The sequence below is a fragment of the Solea solea genome, chromosome 16, assembly GCF_958295425.1.
Source record: "Solea solea chromosome 16, fSolSol10.1, whole genome shotgun sequence".
In the NCBI taxonomy this organism is placed as follows: domain Eukaryota; kingdom Metazoa; phylum Chordata; class Actinopteri; order Pleuronectiformes; family Soleidae; genus Solea; species Solea solea.
Window position 1 is genome coordinate 1,641,657 of NC_081149.1, and position 16,195 is coordinate 1,657,851.

Below are 16,195 nucleotides of genomic sequence, written 5' to 3' on the forward strand. Positions count from 1 at the left end.
ACTCCCTCTTAACAGAAGAAGAAATCTCTGACAGAACCAGACTCAGAGATGTGCAGCATCTGCCTCGACCGGTTGGGGTGAAAGGAAAATGGGGGACAGAGGAGAGGTGGGGGACAGAAAGTGATGATAAAAAGTCTTCTCTCATTTTTAGCTGAAAATCAGTGTCCCCACTGCAAAGGTGACCTGAAGGCGGCTGACCATCACAAAGTCAAGGCCCCAAATCGATCCTCTGTACGTATCAACACAGTTAAGATTTTTATTTGAAGTATTTTCAGCTGATTACATCGTGTTTGTCTTGCAGTCATTGCAGTACACCCAGCAGTGGTGAAGAAGGAACCAGCACTGTCCTCCTACAGAGCAGCAGACCTACATGTGATATTTGTGACTGGAGTAAATGAATATACTTGATGTGACTTCAAATGTGTCTGAGCTCTGATTATCTGATGCTGTCAGTCTTCTGAGAGGAGATATTTGTTTTCAATACCTGACAAAAGCTTATGTAGGATGAGGAATTCTCTTTTTCTTCTGAACCAAATGATGGACATTAATCAGAGTGAATTCATTCACTAATGCCTCATCATCATCATCATCATCATTATTATCATAATTATAACTGTGCAGACCAGTCTGTCATATACAAACTGTTTCATTTCCACAAGTGAAGTCGATCTGATTCAATCACATGAAGAGAGAATAGAAAGAAATGTAATCTCTCTTCTCGAGGACCAGACACACGGAAGCTTCAGAGAATGATTGTGATTTATATAACCTGAGATGACTGTACGTACAAATACAAAGTGACAAACAACACTCTTACAACGGCCTAACATTCACTAACCTGACAAGCAACAAACCCACAGAGTGCAGAGGAGCGTTGTGCAGCAGCAACATCGACCTTCATCATTCACATCATCTTCTCTCTGGCGTTTGCCATGATTTTCCAATCATGAATATTAATCTGAGGCGTTTTTATGACTGTGGTCCATGATGGGCGTTACCTGAAGCCCTCATTACGAGATGCTTGGGATTTATAGATGGAAACTGGTGTGTGACGCGCGTACACTATTTTTATTGCGTAAGCAAATCCTCCTACGTTTCCTACGTACGCCAACTTTTCATACCTGCAGTTTTATAAATGAGGCCACAGAGCATGTTTTAAAGGAAGCGCCAGAGAGAGAGAGAGTGTTTCCAACCATCCAAACTGTGTTGTTTTGTCTCTCACACGTGACATTTCAATAATTACACATCTGTAAATAATAATATCTGTAAAAGAAATCCAACTCAAATCATTCACACAGTTCATTGATTTTGTGCTAATGGGCCTGTGACTAACACTTACTTTCATAATCGATTAATTTTATCGATTCACTGATTAGTTGTTGTTGTTGTTTCCCAAACATGAAAATGATGATGTTCTCAAATGTCTTGTTCTGTCAATTCATTTCTTTTTTAAAAGAAACCAGAAAATATTTACATTTAAGAAGCTGAAAAAACACACAGCTTGTTTTAATTATTTAAAAATAACGTTAGAAAATTAAAAAATGATCAAAATACTTATTTGGGTCTGTGTGCTCTCAGGCCACAGAGTCCACACCAGGGTTTGTGCAGCAGTTTACTCATCAGTCTGGACTGGAAACATTAGCTCATATTCCATATTCCTTCAATCCTAGATGAATTAATCATATCCTACTAATGATTTGAACAAAAAAAACGTCCACTGTGGTTCTTCACGTGTGTCCGTCCTGCATCGGATGGGGTGTGGTGCTGTTGGCTCCACAGTCGATGTACTCGTATGTTTCCAGGGAGAGCTGCTCATAGTGAGCCAGGTAGTAAATGGTCATAGACATCCTGCAGCACAGTGAGCACAACAACATCATGATGACAATAAATCACTCTACAACAGGCTCTGAGTTTAAAGACTGTCGCTGGTCCACTGCTGCTCTGTTTTTGTCACTTTAGGAAACTCTTTGAAACGGACTGATCAACAACTCCTCTGATATTGATATTTCTCTATTGACTGATGTCACATGCCATATTCATCCTTACATGGGAACACTGCCCACATTTGGATTTCCAACTCATGGCAACCTCATGTTCCCCGAGTTAGGGTTTACATGGGTCATTCTGTTAGCTGAGAACTGATGATGACCTGGTCCTGTCACTGTTGGACGAGCAGGTGGAAAGACTTTGCTTGTCATCTATATCTAGAGCGTTTGAACTTGCTGTGTTATTACCCTGTTATTACCCTGTTATTACCCTGTTATTGAAGTCATCTCATCCTCACACAAAAAAACACAAGCTACACAAACTAAAGCACCGTCTTTCTTTTGTTGTTGTTTTTTCATCTCTAATAGATGAAAAAATAAAACAATGTCGTCATCATATTTATAAAAAATGCTATAACATCTGAGGACCAGAGTTCACTGGTATCATTGACACATTTGTGACACGACAGTTGTCTAAACTAATCAAATGACACCATCACTGCCTGACGAACATGACAGCGCTGCAACAAATGTGTGTGTGTGTGTATGTGAAGATAAGAAACATGTGGAACAACGGTACTTACTGCAGGTGCAGATACAGGATGTGGACAGGTAGAGACACTTTCTTGCAGTAGTTACTAGAGAGTAGAAAAGGGCAGTGAACAGCTGAGGTGGAGACCAGCGGCAGCAACATTGACAACAAAGACATAAACATGGGATTGAGCAGGAAGGCAAGGCTAACTTGTTAGCTGCCAGGTTAGCTAGTCTAACAGGTCCTGGGTGTGTGTGTGTGTGTGTGTGTGTGTGTGTGTGTGTGTGGCAGTTAATACTCAGTGAGAAGAAATACACATCAATACAATAAAAGTGGAGCTGATTGTTTATCGTAGGCCTGGTCATTTCGGTTCACATGTAGCTGTTAGCTCTCATTAAGTTGTATAATAACAATGCAGACTCACTTCAGATAAGGGTCTGTCAGGTTGACGCGGATCAAGAAGGAATACTGTGAGGAGAAAAAGAGGAAGAGACAACACTAAGCACTAACTTCCTGAGATAATAATCCCAACGACATTAAGAGATGATTTCTCTTATTGTCGTTGTGTTATCTCTTAATGACGTTGTGATTTCTCCTAATGTCATTGTGATTTCTCTTAATGTCGTTGTGTTATCTCTTAATATCGTTGTGTTATCTCTTAATGTCGTTGTGATTTCTCTTAATGTCATTGTGTTATCTCATGTCGTTGTGTTATCTCTTAATGTCGTTGTGATTTCTCCTAATGTCGTTGTGATTTCTCTTAATGTCATTGTGATTTCTCCTAATGTCGTTGTGTTATCTCTTAATGTCATTGTGATTTCTCTTAATGTCGTTGTGTTATCTCTTAATGTCATTGTGATTTCTCTTAATGTCGTTGTGATTTCTCTTAATGTTGTTGTGTTATCTCTTAATGTCAGTGGATTTCTCCTAATGTCATTGTGTTATCTCATGTCGTTGTGTTATCTCTTAATGTCGTTGTGTTATCTCTTAATATCGTTGTGATTTCTCTTAATGTCGTTGTGATTTCTGGTATGAGTGTCTCACCGTTGTGACGGACCGAGGCCGGACAGAGGTGACGTTCTTAATAGACACCGTTCCCACCACCGTCTCAAAGTTGAGGGCCTGCACTGACAGGTTATAGGCCTGCACTGGTGCATAGTTGTTGTTAGTGATGTTCAACACATTCTGGAAGGAGGAGAAGAAGAATTCTGGATTAATAAAGGAATGAATAAATTCATTAATCATCCTATCCTATCAATCCACCCCTCCACTTATTGTCATCCATCAAAAATCCGTGTCCCTTGTTTTCCGAGGTACTAGGAACCTTTGCAGGACCTAGATTATGTCGTAGGTCTTAACTGTCTAAAAAGTCCCTGCTCTGGGTTAGTGTTTTAACAGCTAACAGAAACCTGCATGGTCGTCAGTCTCTGTAATGGATTGTAAGGCATGTTGCCTCACTTTTAAGTTGTGCCTTTTGGGTATTTTGATATATATTTTACAGTTTTTCAGCGGCATAACAAAGATATATTATTGAGTGTCTTGTGACGTCAATTCAGTTACAATATATAATGTTAAACAGACCCAACCTTGACCTGACTTTAAGTAATCTACCTTGAAAAAGAAAGTGGTGAATCAGATGAGACGAGCACTATGGTTTAACTCTGATACTCGTGCTCTTAAACAGACGTTACGTAGATTAGAAAGAAAATGGCGTTCTAATAACCTAGAGGAATTTTATATAGCCTGGAAAGATGGTTTTGTAGCTTACAAAAAATTATTCTTCTTTAATTGAAGAAAATAAGAAAAATCATAGATTTGTTTTCAGCACTGTAGCCAGGCTGACACAGAGCCACAGCTCCACTGAACCATCTATTCCTTTAACACTGAGCAGTGATGACTTTATCAACTTTGTTGTGAATAAAATAACATCAATTAGAGAAAAAATGGATCATCTTCTCCCTCATATTGGGACTGACTCATCTTTTAGCACAAGAGCTTTAGAAGCACCAGGTGCACAGTTAGACAGTTTCTCCCCTATAGATCTCCCTGAGTTAACATCATTAGTTTCATCATCTAAGTCATCAACCTGTCAGTTAGATCCTATCCCCACCAAACCAAAGATGTGTTTCCTTTAATTAACAGCTCTATATTAACTCAAATTAATCTATCCTTATTAACTGGATATGTGCCCCAAACGTTTAAAATAGCAGTTATTAAACCCCTTCTCAAAAAAGCGACCCTTGACCCAGATATTTTAGCTAATTACCGACCTATATCTAATCTTCCCTTTGTTTCTAAAATCTTAGAAAAGGCAGTTGCTAATCAATGATGTGAATATTTGCACATTAATGGCCTGTTTGAAGATTTTCAGTCAGGTTTTAGATTAAACCATAGCACAGAAACAGCACTAGTTAAAGTTAGTAATGATCTTCTCTTGGCTTCAGATAATGGTCTAGTTTCTTTACTTGTCCTGTTAGATCTTAGTGCTGCATTTGACACCATTGATCATAATATTCTACTGCAGAGATTGTAGCAGACTCTTGGTATCACAGGTGCTGCCCTCTGCTGGTTTAAATCATACTTATCTGATAGATTCCAGTTTGTTCATGTTAATGATAAAACCTCACTACAAACAACAGTTAATTGTGGAGTTCCACAAGGCTCAGTGCTTGGGCCTATACTTTTTACCTTATATATGCTTCCTCTAGGGAACATTATTAGAAAGCACAACATACACTTTCATTGTTATGCAGATGACACAGCTATATTTATCAATGAGGCCGGATGAAATAAATCAGGTTGTTCAACTCCAGGAATGTCTCAGAGACATTAAGTCCTGGATGACCTGTAACTTTCTACTTTTAAACTTTTATACTCGGCCCTAAACACCTCAGAGAAAAACTTTCCGATCACATTGTCACTTTAGATGACATCACCATGGCTTCCAGTTCCACTGTGAGGAACCTTGGAGTTACTTTTGACCAGGAAATGTCATTTGATTCACACATAAAACTCATTTCCAGAACAGCCTTCTTCCACCTGCGGAACATTATGAAAATTAGAAACATTCTGTCTTTACAGGATGCTGAAAAACTAGTTCATGCTTTTGTTACATCTAGATTAGATTAGATGAGCCTGGTTCTGTCAGAGATTTCTTCCTGTTAAGAGGGAGTTTTTTCTCTCCACTGAAGTTAATAAAAATCTTAACTGTGCTGATACCTACAGAGGATCGATTGGGGGCCTTGACTCTGTGATGGTCAGCTGCCTTCAGGTCACCTTTGCAGTGGGGACACTGATTTTCAGCTCCGGTTTAGGAGTCTAAACCGGAGTCTAACAAGGAGGCTAACGAGGCTAAGTACCTGTCTGCAAGTGTTTTCTACCTTTCACATATGTGCACTTTTTCCATTCCTGTTCATGTTTCTTCTCATAGATATTACAAACCTCACAATCACTCACAACATCACCGTAACCTGTCCTCACTTATCTATCCCACCCGCTCCACACACATCCAACACCTTGTTGCAGGGGGCCTGTGGAACTGCCAGTCAGCTACCTGCAAGACAGAGTTCATCTCTGGCTTTGCTACTGAGCAATGCCTGGACTTCCTTGCTCTCACTGAGACTTGGATAACACCCTCCAACACAGCCACCCCTGCGGCTCTCTCCTCCGCCCACTCCTTCTCCCATACAACCCAGATCCACTGGAAGAGGTGGCGGGACAGGTCTGCTCATCAACCCCAACTGGACTTTCACTCTTTACCCACTGCCACACTTCTCTTCACCTCCGACCTCACGGTAACTCCACTTCATGTCTCTGATAATTTCTTCATTTCCTACTCTCTCTCACTCTCCCAATCTGATGATCTCATCTCATCAGATACTGCACTTGTCCGTCGTAACATTCGCTCTCTCTCTCCCTCCTCTTTCTCCTCAACTGTTCTATCAGCACTTCCTTCAGCTGACTCCTTCTCCCTCATGCATCCCAACTCTGCCACTGACACATTCCTCTCTACTCTGTCCTCCTCTCTTGACTCTTTTTGTCCTCTTACTTCACGGCGGGTTCGTAAATCCTCCCCAGCCCCGTGGCTATCTGACTCAGTGCGTGCTGAGAGAGCCACGATACGGGCAGCAGAAAGGAAATGGAAGAAATCTAAACACCTTGACGACCTGCTTTCCTATCATTCTCTTCTCTCCACCTTCACTGCCTCTATCTCTGCAGCCAAACAATCTTTCTATCAGACTAAAATTCAATCCTCTTTCTCTAACCCCAAAAAACTTTTCTAGATCTTCTCTAACCTCCTTGACCCCCCCACTCCCCCTCCTCCCTTCTACCAATTCACTTTGTCAACTACTTCACAAAAAAGTAGATGACATTTGCTCTTCTTTCTCAACCCCACCTCCTGAACTCACCACTCTACCAACCACAAATTCAGCTCCTTCTCTATCCTCTTTCACCCCTCTATCTCATGATCAAGTTCTTTCCCTAATAACCTCTGCCCGCCCCACCTCCTGCCCCCTTGACCCTATCCCCTCTCACCTTCTTCAGTCAATTGTTTCTGATCTTCTTCCTTTCCTCACCCACCTCATTAACACATCTCTATCATCTGGTTGCTTTCCGGACTCTCTTAAAGAGGCCAGAGTGACCCCCCTCCTTAAAAAACCCACCCTTGACCCGTCTGAAGTAAATAACTACAGACCTGTCTCTCTTCTTCCTTTTCTCTCCAAAACTCTGGAGCGTGCTATCTTTAATCAACTCTCCTCCTACCTTCACCGGAACAACCTTCTTGATCCTCTTCAGTCTGGTTTTAAAGCAGGTCACTCGACCGAAACTGCACTTCTTGCTGTCACTGAGCAACTCCACACTGCCAGGGCTGCCTCTCTCTCCTCTGTGCTCATCCTCTTGGACCTTTCTGCAGCGTTTGACACAGTTAACCACCAGATCCTTACTTCCTCCCTTCAAGAACTAGGTGTCTCAGGCTCTGCACTTACCCTACTCTCGTCCTATCTTCAAAACCGAACATACAGAGTAACCTGGAGAGGATCTGTGTCGGAACCCTGTCCTCTAGCTACTGGGGGTAGCTAGAGGACAGGGCTCTGTCAGGGTTCTGATTTGGGCCCTCTCCTCTTCTCTCTATACACCAACTCTCTTGGTTCTGTTATTCTCTCTCATGGTTTTTCCTATCACAGCTACGCCGACGACACCCAACTCATTCTCTCTTTTCCCAGCTCCGACACACGTAGCAGAACGGATCTCCGCTTGTCTGACCGACATCTCTCAGTGGATGTCTGACCATCACCTGAAAATCAATCTCGACAAGACTGAGTTTCTTTTTCTCCCAGGAAAGGGCTCTCCCACCACAGACCTAACCATCACCCTCGACAACTCTGTGGTAACTCCTTCTCATACCGCAAGGAACCTGGGTGTGACACTTGATGACCATCTCTCCCTCACTGCCAACATTGCTGTAACAGCTCGATCTTGCAGATACATGTTGCACAACATCAGAAGGATACGGCCTCTTCTAACCCAGAAGGCGGCACAGGTTCTGGTCCAGGCTCTTGTCATCTCACGCTTGGATCACTGCAACTCCCTCCTGGCTGGTCTCCCTGCGTGTGCCATACGACCTCTGCAACTCATCCAGAATGCAGCAGCTCGACTGGTCTTCAACTTACCAAAATTCCGCACTACACCGCTCCTCCGCTCCCTTCACTAGCTTCCTGTAGCTGCTCGCATCTGCTTCAAGACTAGTGCTTGCGTTCCATGCTACAAACGGATCCGGTCCAGCCTACATCCAGGACATGATCAAAACCTACACCCCAGCCCGCCCACTCCGCTCTGCATCGGCAAACCGGCTCACTGCCCCCTCACTGAGAGGATTGCAGAGGCATTCGCAGAACTCGAGACTGTTCACTGTCCTAGCTCCCAAATGGTGGAACGAGCTCCCCATCAACATCCGGACAGCGGAAAGCCTCCACATCTTCCGCCGCCCACTAAAAACACATTTCTTCCGACTCTACCTTGACTAAGACAACGACAACAAAAAAAAACCTTATACATCGCACTTATGACTAGCACTTCATAGTTTTGCGTACTTGAAGCTCTTTCTTACTTCTAGCTCTTATTTGTACCCGAATGTTTAAATGCACTTATTGTAAGTCGCTTTGGATAAAAGCGTCTGCTAAATGACATGTAGATTTTTTATCATCACTTTCTCTCCCCCCTTTCTGTCCCCCACCTCTCCGCTGTCCCCCATTTTCCTTTCACCCCAACCGGTCGAGGCAGATGCTGCACATCTCTGAGTCTGGTTCTGTCAGGATTTCTTCTTCTGTTAAGAGGGAGTTTTTTCTCTCCATTGCCCCCTAGTGTTTGCTCATTGTGTGAACTGTTGGGGTTCTCTGCTCTCTTTGATGTTGTCTATGTACAGTGCCCTGAGATAATGTATCTTATGATTTGGAGCTATACAAATAAAACTGATTTGAAATTGAATTGGAGGTATTTTTGGTTGTAATTTTGGTTACCCACCGTAATGTCGATGAGGACGTACTTGTCTGGGAAGTAAACAAAAGACGACTTCACTGCGACAGGAGACAAGAGGACGGAGCGAGGGAATAGGAAGAACAACACCAGAGTGCTAATTACCAGGCACACGCCAACAGACACAGCTACATACAGCTTCCTGGGACAGTGACAGAGAGAGAGAAAGACAGTGTGATGGTTTGATTTTTCAGTTAAAGTAATTTGTGGTTGTATCAGATAATAATACATAATCAGCATAGTACACAATCTGTGAGATGAACAAAAGGCTAACAAGTGACAGGAGCTACTGGTCTACTGCTGCCTCATTTGGTAACTTTGTTTCACTTAAGTAAATTCCAAACGCCCTAATCACAAGATTACACTTACAAAAAAACACTTATTTTCTTTCTGGACTTTGGTGTGTAGACAGAGACGTTTACAGAGCAACAAAAAACATCAATTTCAAGATAAGGAGAAAGGCTTTCCTCATGCAAAATAACGTGGAAAATATAATCATGTTTTTCAGTGAAATTTATTGAATTGAATGGAATTATTTAGTTTCTTACGTGTGTCTGGGCCTCAGCCTCTGGTCATTACAGGGGATAACAGCGACCAGCTTACTCTCCTGACCTGAAACACACACAAATCATGGTGTTACATGTTAGTGTGAAAACACAGCAGCAGCATTATTATTATTATTAGAGTCTTATTAATAAAGAAACAAAGCAGGTATTAACTGAAATGAAAGGTAAGATAAGTGTATTTTAAGAATCAGTAGATATTTTATTTAGAGTGTATGGTCTTACAGAAATATTGATTTGGTTTGTATCTACAGTGAATAATATAGAAATGATACCATGAAAAGATTTTTCTTTTCATGGTAAAAAACATCGTCCAGCTCGATTTGTTCTATTTGTATGTTTTTGACATCAAACTATGCAAATGTTATCATACTACAAACAAAGAATAAAGTACAAAAGGATAAGAATTGATCATATGCGACGTGACACATGTTTCAATACCTCTCGGTATACGTCCGGTGCCTTGGCAGGTCGGACAGGGAACAGTCTCTCCCGAGCCGTGTCCCCCACTAGAGCTCTGCTTTCTCCCATCATCACCCTCAATTATTGGCGTGCGGTCATTGTTTTGGTCACTCCCACTGTGCTGGTGACCAGCATCACATCTGCTGGAAACAGCCCCCATCCTAAAGCCAAGGAGAACATGTCAGATGCAAGGCAGCTGCAACACTGAACAATGAAGTGATGTTTGGTGTCCCAGTGGAGAGTCCGGAGTAATACTCACCTCTGCTTTATCTCACTGTTACACAACCACTCAATCTCCTGCATTGACTTTTATTTTTTCCTCATTCGTATGACTTTTTATTTCATAATTATGACTTTTATCTCAACATTTTGACTTTTTATCTCAGAATTTCGACTTACTTTGAAGATATTTTCATTCTCAAGTTTGACCTCTTTTTCTCTGGCGTCCATATATTACAGATAACTTTTTAATAACAAAAAGAAAAACAGTGCAGATGAGCGCACGTGTGATCAAATGTACACTTCCATGTGCAACGGCTGACAGCACGGACTCAATAAGAGGCCGGAACTACGCACTTTGTTTCCTCAGCTGACACAAAGTTAACTTAGCATGAGCGAAGCGAAACTAACCACAGCGGAGACAATGTGACGTAGCACACACACACACACACACACACACACAACATATGACTGCTCCGTGAGTGACAACACAACATTACCCTTTGGTTTGATATGTAACTCACAAACTCACACACACACACACACACACACACAGCTGACGAACCTCTCACGACGTCCTGCCGTTAGCTGTCACGAGAGCCGAGCTGCGCTATGTCATCATCATCATCATCATCATCTCCACACACACAACAACTTCCCGTGACAGCTTTCAAAGTAAAGGCAGTACATCCGGAAGAGGCTATAAATACCCTTTTACACAAGAAATAGAACAATACATTAGAGAGGGAGACATTTCCTTAATCCTTTTATTATGTTTCGCGGTCAAAACAGAGAACAGAGTTTGGTGAGGATGAAGTTCGACTCCTAATGTAGATAATTGGACACAACAACTTTAGGGCTGATACCATTAAATCATTTATTTTACAGACAAATATATATATATATATATATATACACCCTCACCCTGCCGAGACGACATCAGCTTCCTCAATGAGCTCAACAACTTCTTTGGGAGATTTGAAGCTCTGAACAACACCCCAGCGAGGAAAGCCACCCCCCACCTCGATGAACAGGCACTCAGGCTCGAAACCACTGCTGTACGGAGAGCCCTGAGAAAAGTTAACGCACGGAAAGCATCTGGCCCCGATAACATCCCAGGACGGCTGATCAAGGAGTGCGCAGACCAGCTGGCCTGTGTGCTCACAGACATCTTCAACACGTCACTGATCCAGGCTGTTGTCCCCCCGTGCTTTAAAGGGGACATATTATACCCTATTTCCCCAATTAAACTAGTTCCCTGGTGTCCTAATGAACATGTCAGTGACATGCTTTGGTCAAAATACCATAAGGATGAAGCACAATAGCAGTTCAATAACCCTGCTAAACCCGCCCCTTTCAGAACGCTCGGTTTTTGTGCATGGTCCCTTTATATGCAAATGAGACACAGGCAAACACACACCCACTTCTTCCAGGGGGTTTCTGATTTGTCCTTTTTACTGCGCTCACTCGCTCAGCTCCTGTTCCCTCCCCTCATTCCTCTCCCCCTCCCTCCACTAGTTCTCTGACAATATCAACATGGCAGCGAGAGTGTCGTCACAGGAAGAGACGTCCTACATAAGGATCGAGCCGAACACTGTCCAACTGTAAATCAGTTAAAAACACTTAGGGACAGCACCACTGATCGCCACCGCTGATCGCCAGCAGCGCGCGGTGATCTGAATAAACTGCCGCTGTTTCAGACCGGTGACTGTATGCTCCGGAGCTGGCGATCAGTTTAGGCAGCTCGCAGCTCGCCGCTGGCGATCAGCTGTGCTGTCCCTATGTATCCATGTGTCGGAGGTCTGTTCCTGTGACGGCACTCACACATACAGCGCCAGTTTAGGCAGCTCACCGTTCGCCGCTGGCGATCAGCGGTGCTGTCTTTTTAACTGATTTTCACAGAGAGTGCAGCACCGCTGATCGCCAGTGGCGAACGGCATAAACGGCCGCTGTATGTGATCAGACTGAGTCTGTGCTCCGGTCATGGAGGACGTACTGAACAAATATTTTTAATTAGGACGTGTCAGAATGGTTAGTTATGAGCTCCATGTGACCTTTTCTTAAAAACGTGTGTGTTTGTACGTCGGTGAAATGCGTTCGCTGACTAAATACGGCGACCGCTGGCCGCAGTCTGATGTGAACTGGTGCGAACACACGTTTGCTGACTTTATCCGACACATTAGCTTCATATATAAAATCCTCTGAGGCTGGAAGTTTGTGTAAAACACTGTGCTCCACTGTGCAGCCACCAACAGCACACTTGTCCCTCCACGTTGACATAATACCGCTCTTCCTCCCTCGCCTGCACTCTCACATTTTATAGGGACAAGGTGGAGCTAAGGTGGAGCTAAGGTGGAGCTAAGGTGGAGCTCTCGAAGTAAACTTACTGGTGGGCGGTAACATTCGCGGTGAAATGCGCATGTTGACGTCATAAGCGCAGGGAATTCAACATCACGTGTTTTATCGCCTATACTTACACTAAGGGGGACCACGAAAACATGACGGAGTATTCTTTTTCCACACTTTGGTGACTGGTAGGGCCTCCAGAGTCCCAAATATAAGTATTAAAATGGTTAAAAAGTTGATTTTGCATAATATGTCCCCTTTAAGTCTGCCACGATCATCCCAGTGCCCAAGAAACCAACCATCACATGCCTTAATGACTTTCGCCCTGTTGCACTAACAACGACCATCATGAAGTGCTTCGAGCGGGTGGTTAAGGACCACATCATTTCCATACTGCCTCCATCATACGACCCGCTCCAGTTTGCGTACCAACCTAACCGCTCCACTGAGGACGCCATCTCCACTGCTCTCCATCTGAGCCTGGAGCACCTGGAGGACAAGAACACCCACGTGCGGATGCTGTTTCTGGACTTCAGCTCAACATTCAACACGATCATCCCCCCAGGAGCTGGTACACAAACTGGGCCCACTGGGCCTCAACACCCCCCTGTGCAACTGGCTGCTGGACTTCCTCACTGACAGAACCCAGTCTGTCCGTGTGGGTAACAATACCTCAAGTGTCATCTCCCTGAGCACCGGTTCCCCACAGGGCTGCGTCCTGAGTCCCCTGCTGTTCACCCTGATGACCCACGACTGTCGTCCCAGGTACAACACCAACCACATCCTAAAATATGTGGACGACACAACAGTTGTGGGCCTCATTCAGGACAACAACGAACTGGCCTACAGAGAGGAAGTGCGACATCTGGTGGACTGGTGCAGGGTGAACAACCTGCTCCTGAATGTTGACAAGACAAAAGAGATCATCGTCGACTTCAGGAGATCCCGACCCAGCCATACACCACTCCTCATCAATGGCACAACGGTAGAGGTCCTGGGGGTTCACATCACAGACAACCTCAGCTGGACACTTCACACTACCTCCCTGGTGAAGAAAGCCCAGCAGCGCCTACACTTCCTGCGACGGATGAGAAGGGTGTCTCTCCCCCCTCCCATCCTCTCCACCTTCTACAGAGGGACCATCGAGAGCCTGCTGATCAGTGGCATCTCCGTCTGGTCTGGGAGCTGCAAGGCCTCCGACTGGAAGTCTCTGCAGAGGGTGTTGAGAACAGCGGAGAAGATCATTGGGACTCCACTCCCACCCATCAAAGACATTGCACACAGGCGCTGTGTAACCAGGGCTCACCAGATCCTCTCTGACCACACCTACCCCCACCATGGACTGTTCTCCCTGCTGGTGTCTGGCAGGATCCGCAGCATCCGCTGCAGAACAAACCGACTCAAGAACAGTTACTTTCCGCTGGCCATCAGACTGCTAAATTCCAAATAACAATTTAGCAGTCCCCCCCCCTTCCCGACACTATCTGTGCAATATTTAAACTGTTTTTCTTTTCTTTTTTTCTTTTCATATTGCTGCTTACAGTTTTTGCACTATTTTTATATATATTTATATACATAAAACACTTATTTTTTTTTTTTATTAATCATAGTTAGGCTGAAAAAGTTGGATACATGTATAGACATTTACAGTAAGATAAAAGACATTTCCCATCAAAAACTCAGAAGTGACAAAAATTCAATGCTATGTGTTCATTTCTTATCTGCTGCCAAGCAACGAGTTTTCACTGCTGTGTATTCTGTGCAATGACAATAAAAGGAAGTCTAAGTCTAAGTCTAAGTCTAGTATGCATTGCAGCGCAAGCGTCTATTGTAATCCTACGCGTTTATTAGTGCCTGCTGCTGCAATGCATACTAGTGAGAACCTAGAGTTCTCACTAGTATGCATTGCAGCGCAAGCGTCTATTGTAATCCTACTCGTTTATTAGTGCCTGCTGCTGCAATGCATACTAGTGAGAACCTAGAGTTCTCACTAGTATGCATTGCAGCGCAAGCGTCTATTGTAATCCTACTCGTTTATTAGTGCCTGCTGCTGCAATGCATACTAGTACACATATATAATTTCCACATACACATGAATGGGAGACGGAGGGATGTGTGAATCTCTCTCTCTCTCTCCTTTAGAACTTGGTGTTTTAAAGGTTGATTCCACCAAAATACCACTTTGTCTAAATACTTCAAGTTTTAAAGGTTCAATCCACCCAAATGTTACTCTTTTACCAGCACAAGTCCTGCACCCGACGACATCAGCAGCAAGAACAGCAGGCATGCTTAAAATTTCACAGCGGAATCACACAATCCGTCACAGTCGTACAAGTGCTTTTTTATTCGACAAGTATAGTCAACTGCATCCACAAAGCCTTCCATTTCTCTCACGTGCAAACAAAAAGACAACCTCCAAACAATCTGATGACATTTTTTTTCAAGAGGACACACACACACATACAGCAGAGCAAACCACACAACAAGCCTGGTAATACAACAACCACAGCCCTCGAGCATTCAAAGAAAGAAAGAAAGAAACACTGTAAACAATCTTAAACTTTGAACCTGTAAACTCATGAAGTAAGCTGATAGTCACTGATTTCAACTACAAGTTCTGTATATTCATACATGTGTGAAGCAACAAATACCACAGTTCACATTGTTACATACAGTTTTGATCCCAGTGAAAGTCTGGAAATAATGTCCTGTACATACACTCGTAATGTGCCCAATCATAGGTGCCTTCTGATTTTGGGCGTGAGCAGAACCCCACAATAACCAATGAGAGCGAGTTGACAGGGAAACAGATGTTACATACTTTTGTTCATAAACATAACTTGTACAAGTCACGTTGATTCCGTCTTCTCAGTCACAGTTTTTTTTGTGTTTCTCAGCACAAAACATCGCACGCACACACACACACACACACAACAGCTATAACTAATGATGCCGACAGTTTATATTCTGAAGTCGCGTCAAATCACGTGACTTTCTGCAAGATTGCAAATCCCTGGAATCTTTGATTGATCTTCTTTTTGGAGTGGGGTGAAAAATTGAGCTAAGCTGGGAGAGATAATCCACAGAGCGGCATAATCCCATTCAAAGAGCACCTCCAAGCAACTTAACGTGATTCCAGGAATAACCAGTGATAAACTACATCAGGTAGGAAATGAATGGTTACGACTGTATTATGTACCAAATTACAGATTATAAATCATCCTCATACACACACCCACAACCGACCACTAGATCAGTGATTCCCAAACACTGGGTCGGGACTCACAGACGGGTCACAGGAGATTTCTTTGAGTCCCCAAACTAATTTGCAGAATTTCCCCAACTTTTTATTTAAGATTTAAGATTTATATTTTATGTGCCAATTCAAATGACATTAGGCGTTACAGACATGGCTGTAAATGAGTCCCTATGTTAGTCTTAAATTTGCTGTATATTGTGATTTGGGTCCCATATAGTTTGCTTTTGGGAAGGTTTGGGGAAACACTGCACTACATGGTATTGGACATTGTTTCATAGTTTAAAAAGGTCTAAAC

General features: G+C 43.3%; 1 protein-coding gene across 3 annotated transcripts; it reads right to left on the minus strand.

The window, feature by feature from the left end:
• Positions 1 to 242: 242 nt before the first annotated feature.
• Positions 243 to 10,970, minus strand: LOC131476048 (transmembrane protein 106B-like). 3 transcript variants are annotated; one of them, XM_058654512.1, is made up of 8 exons: positions 10,861 to 10,970; positions 10,056 to 10,237; positions 9,600 to 9,663; positions 9,040 to 9,193; positions 3,562 to 3,702; positions 2,942 to 2,985; positions 2,570 to 2,623; positions 243 to 1,848 (listed from the first exon to the last, which is right to left on the minus strand). In XM_058654512.1, the coding sequence occupies exons 2-8, from the start codon at positions 10,234 to 10,236 to the stop codon at positions 1,728 to 1,730; spliced, it is 759 nt and encodes a 252-aa protein (XP_058510495.1). In that variant the 5' UTR covers position 10,237; positions 10,861 to 10,970; the 3' UTR covers positions 243 to 1,727. The 3 variants fall into 3 exon arrangements, with proteins under 3 accessions (XP_058510495.1, XP_058510494.1, XP_058510493.1); XM_058654511.1 differs by lacking the exon at positions 10,861 to 10,970 and adding an exon at positions 10,476 to 10,822; XM_058654510.1 differs by lacking the exon at positions 10,861 to 10,970 and adding an exon at positions 10,336 to 10,443.
• Between the last annotated feature and the right edge of the window lie 5,225 nt (positions 10,971 to 16,195).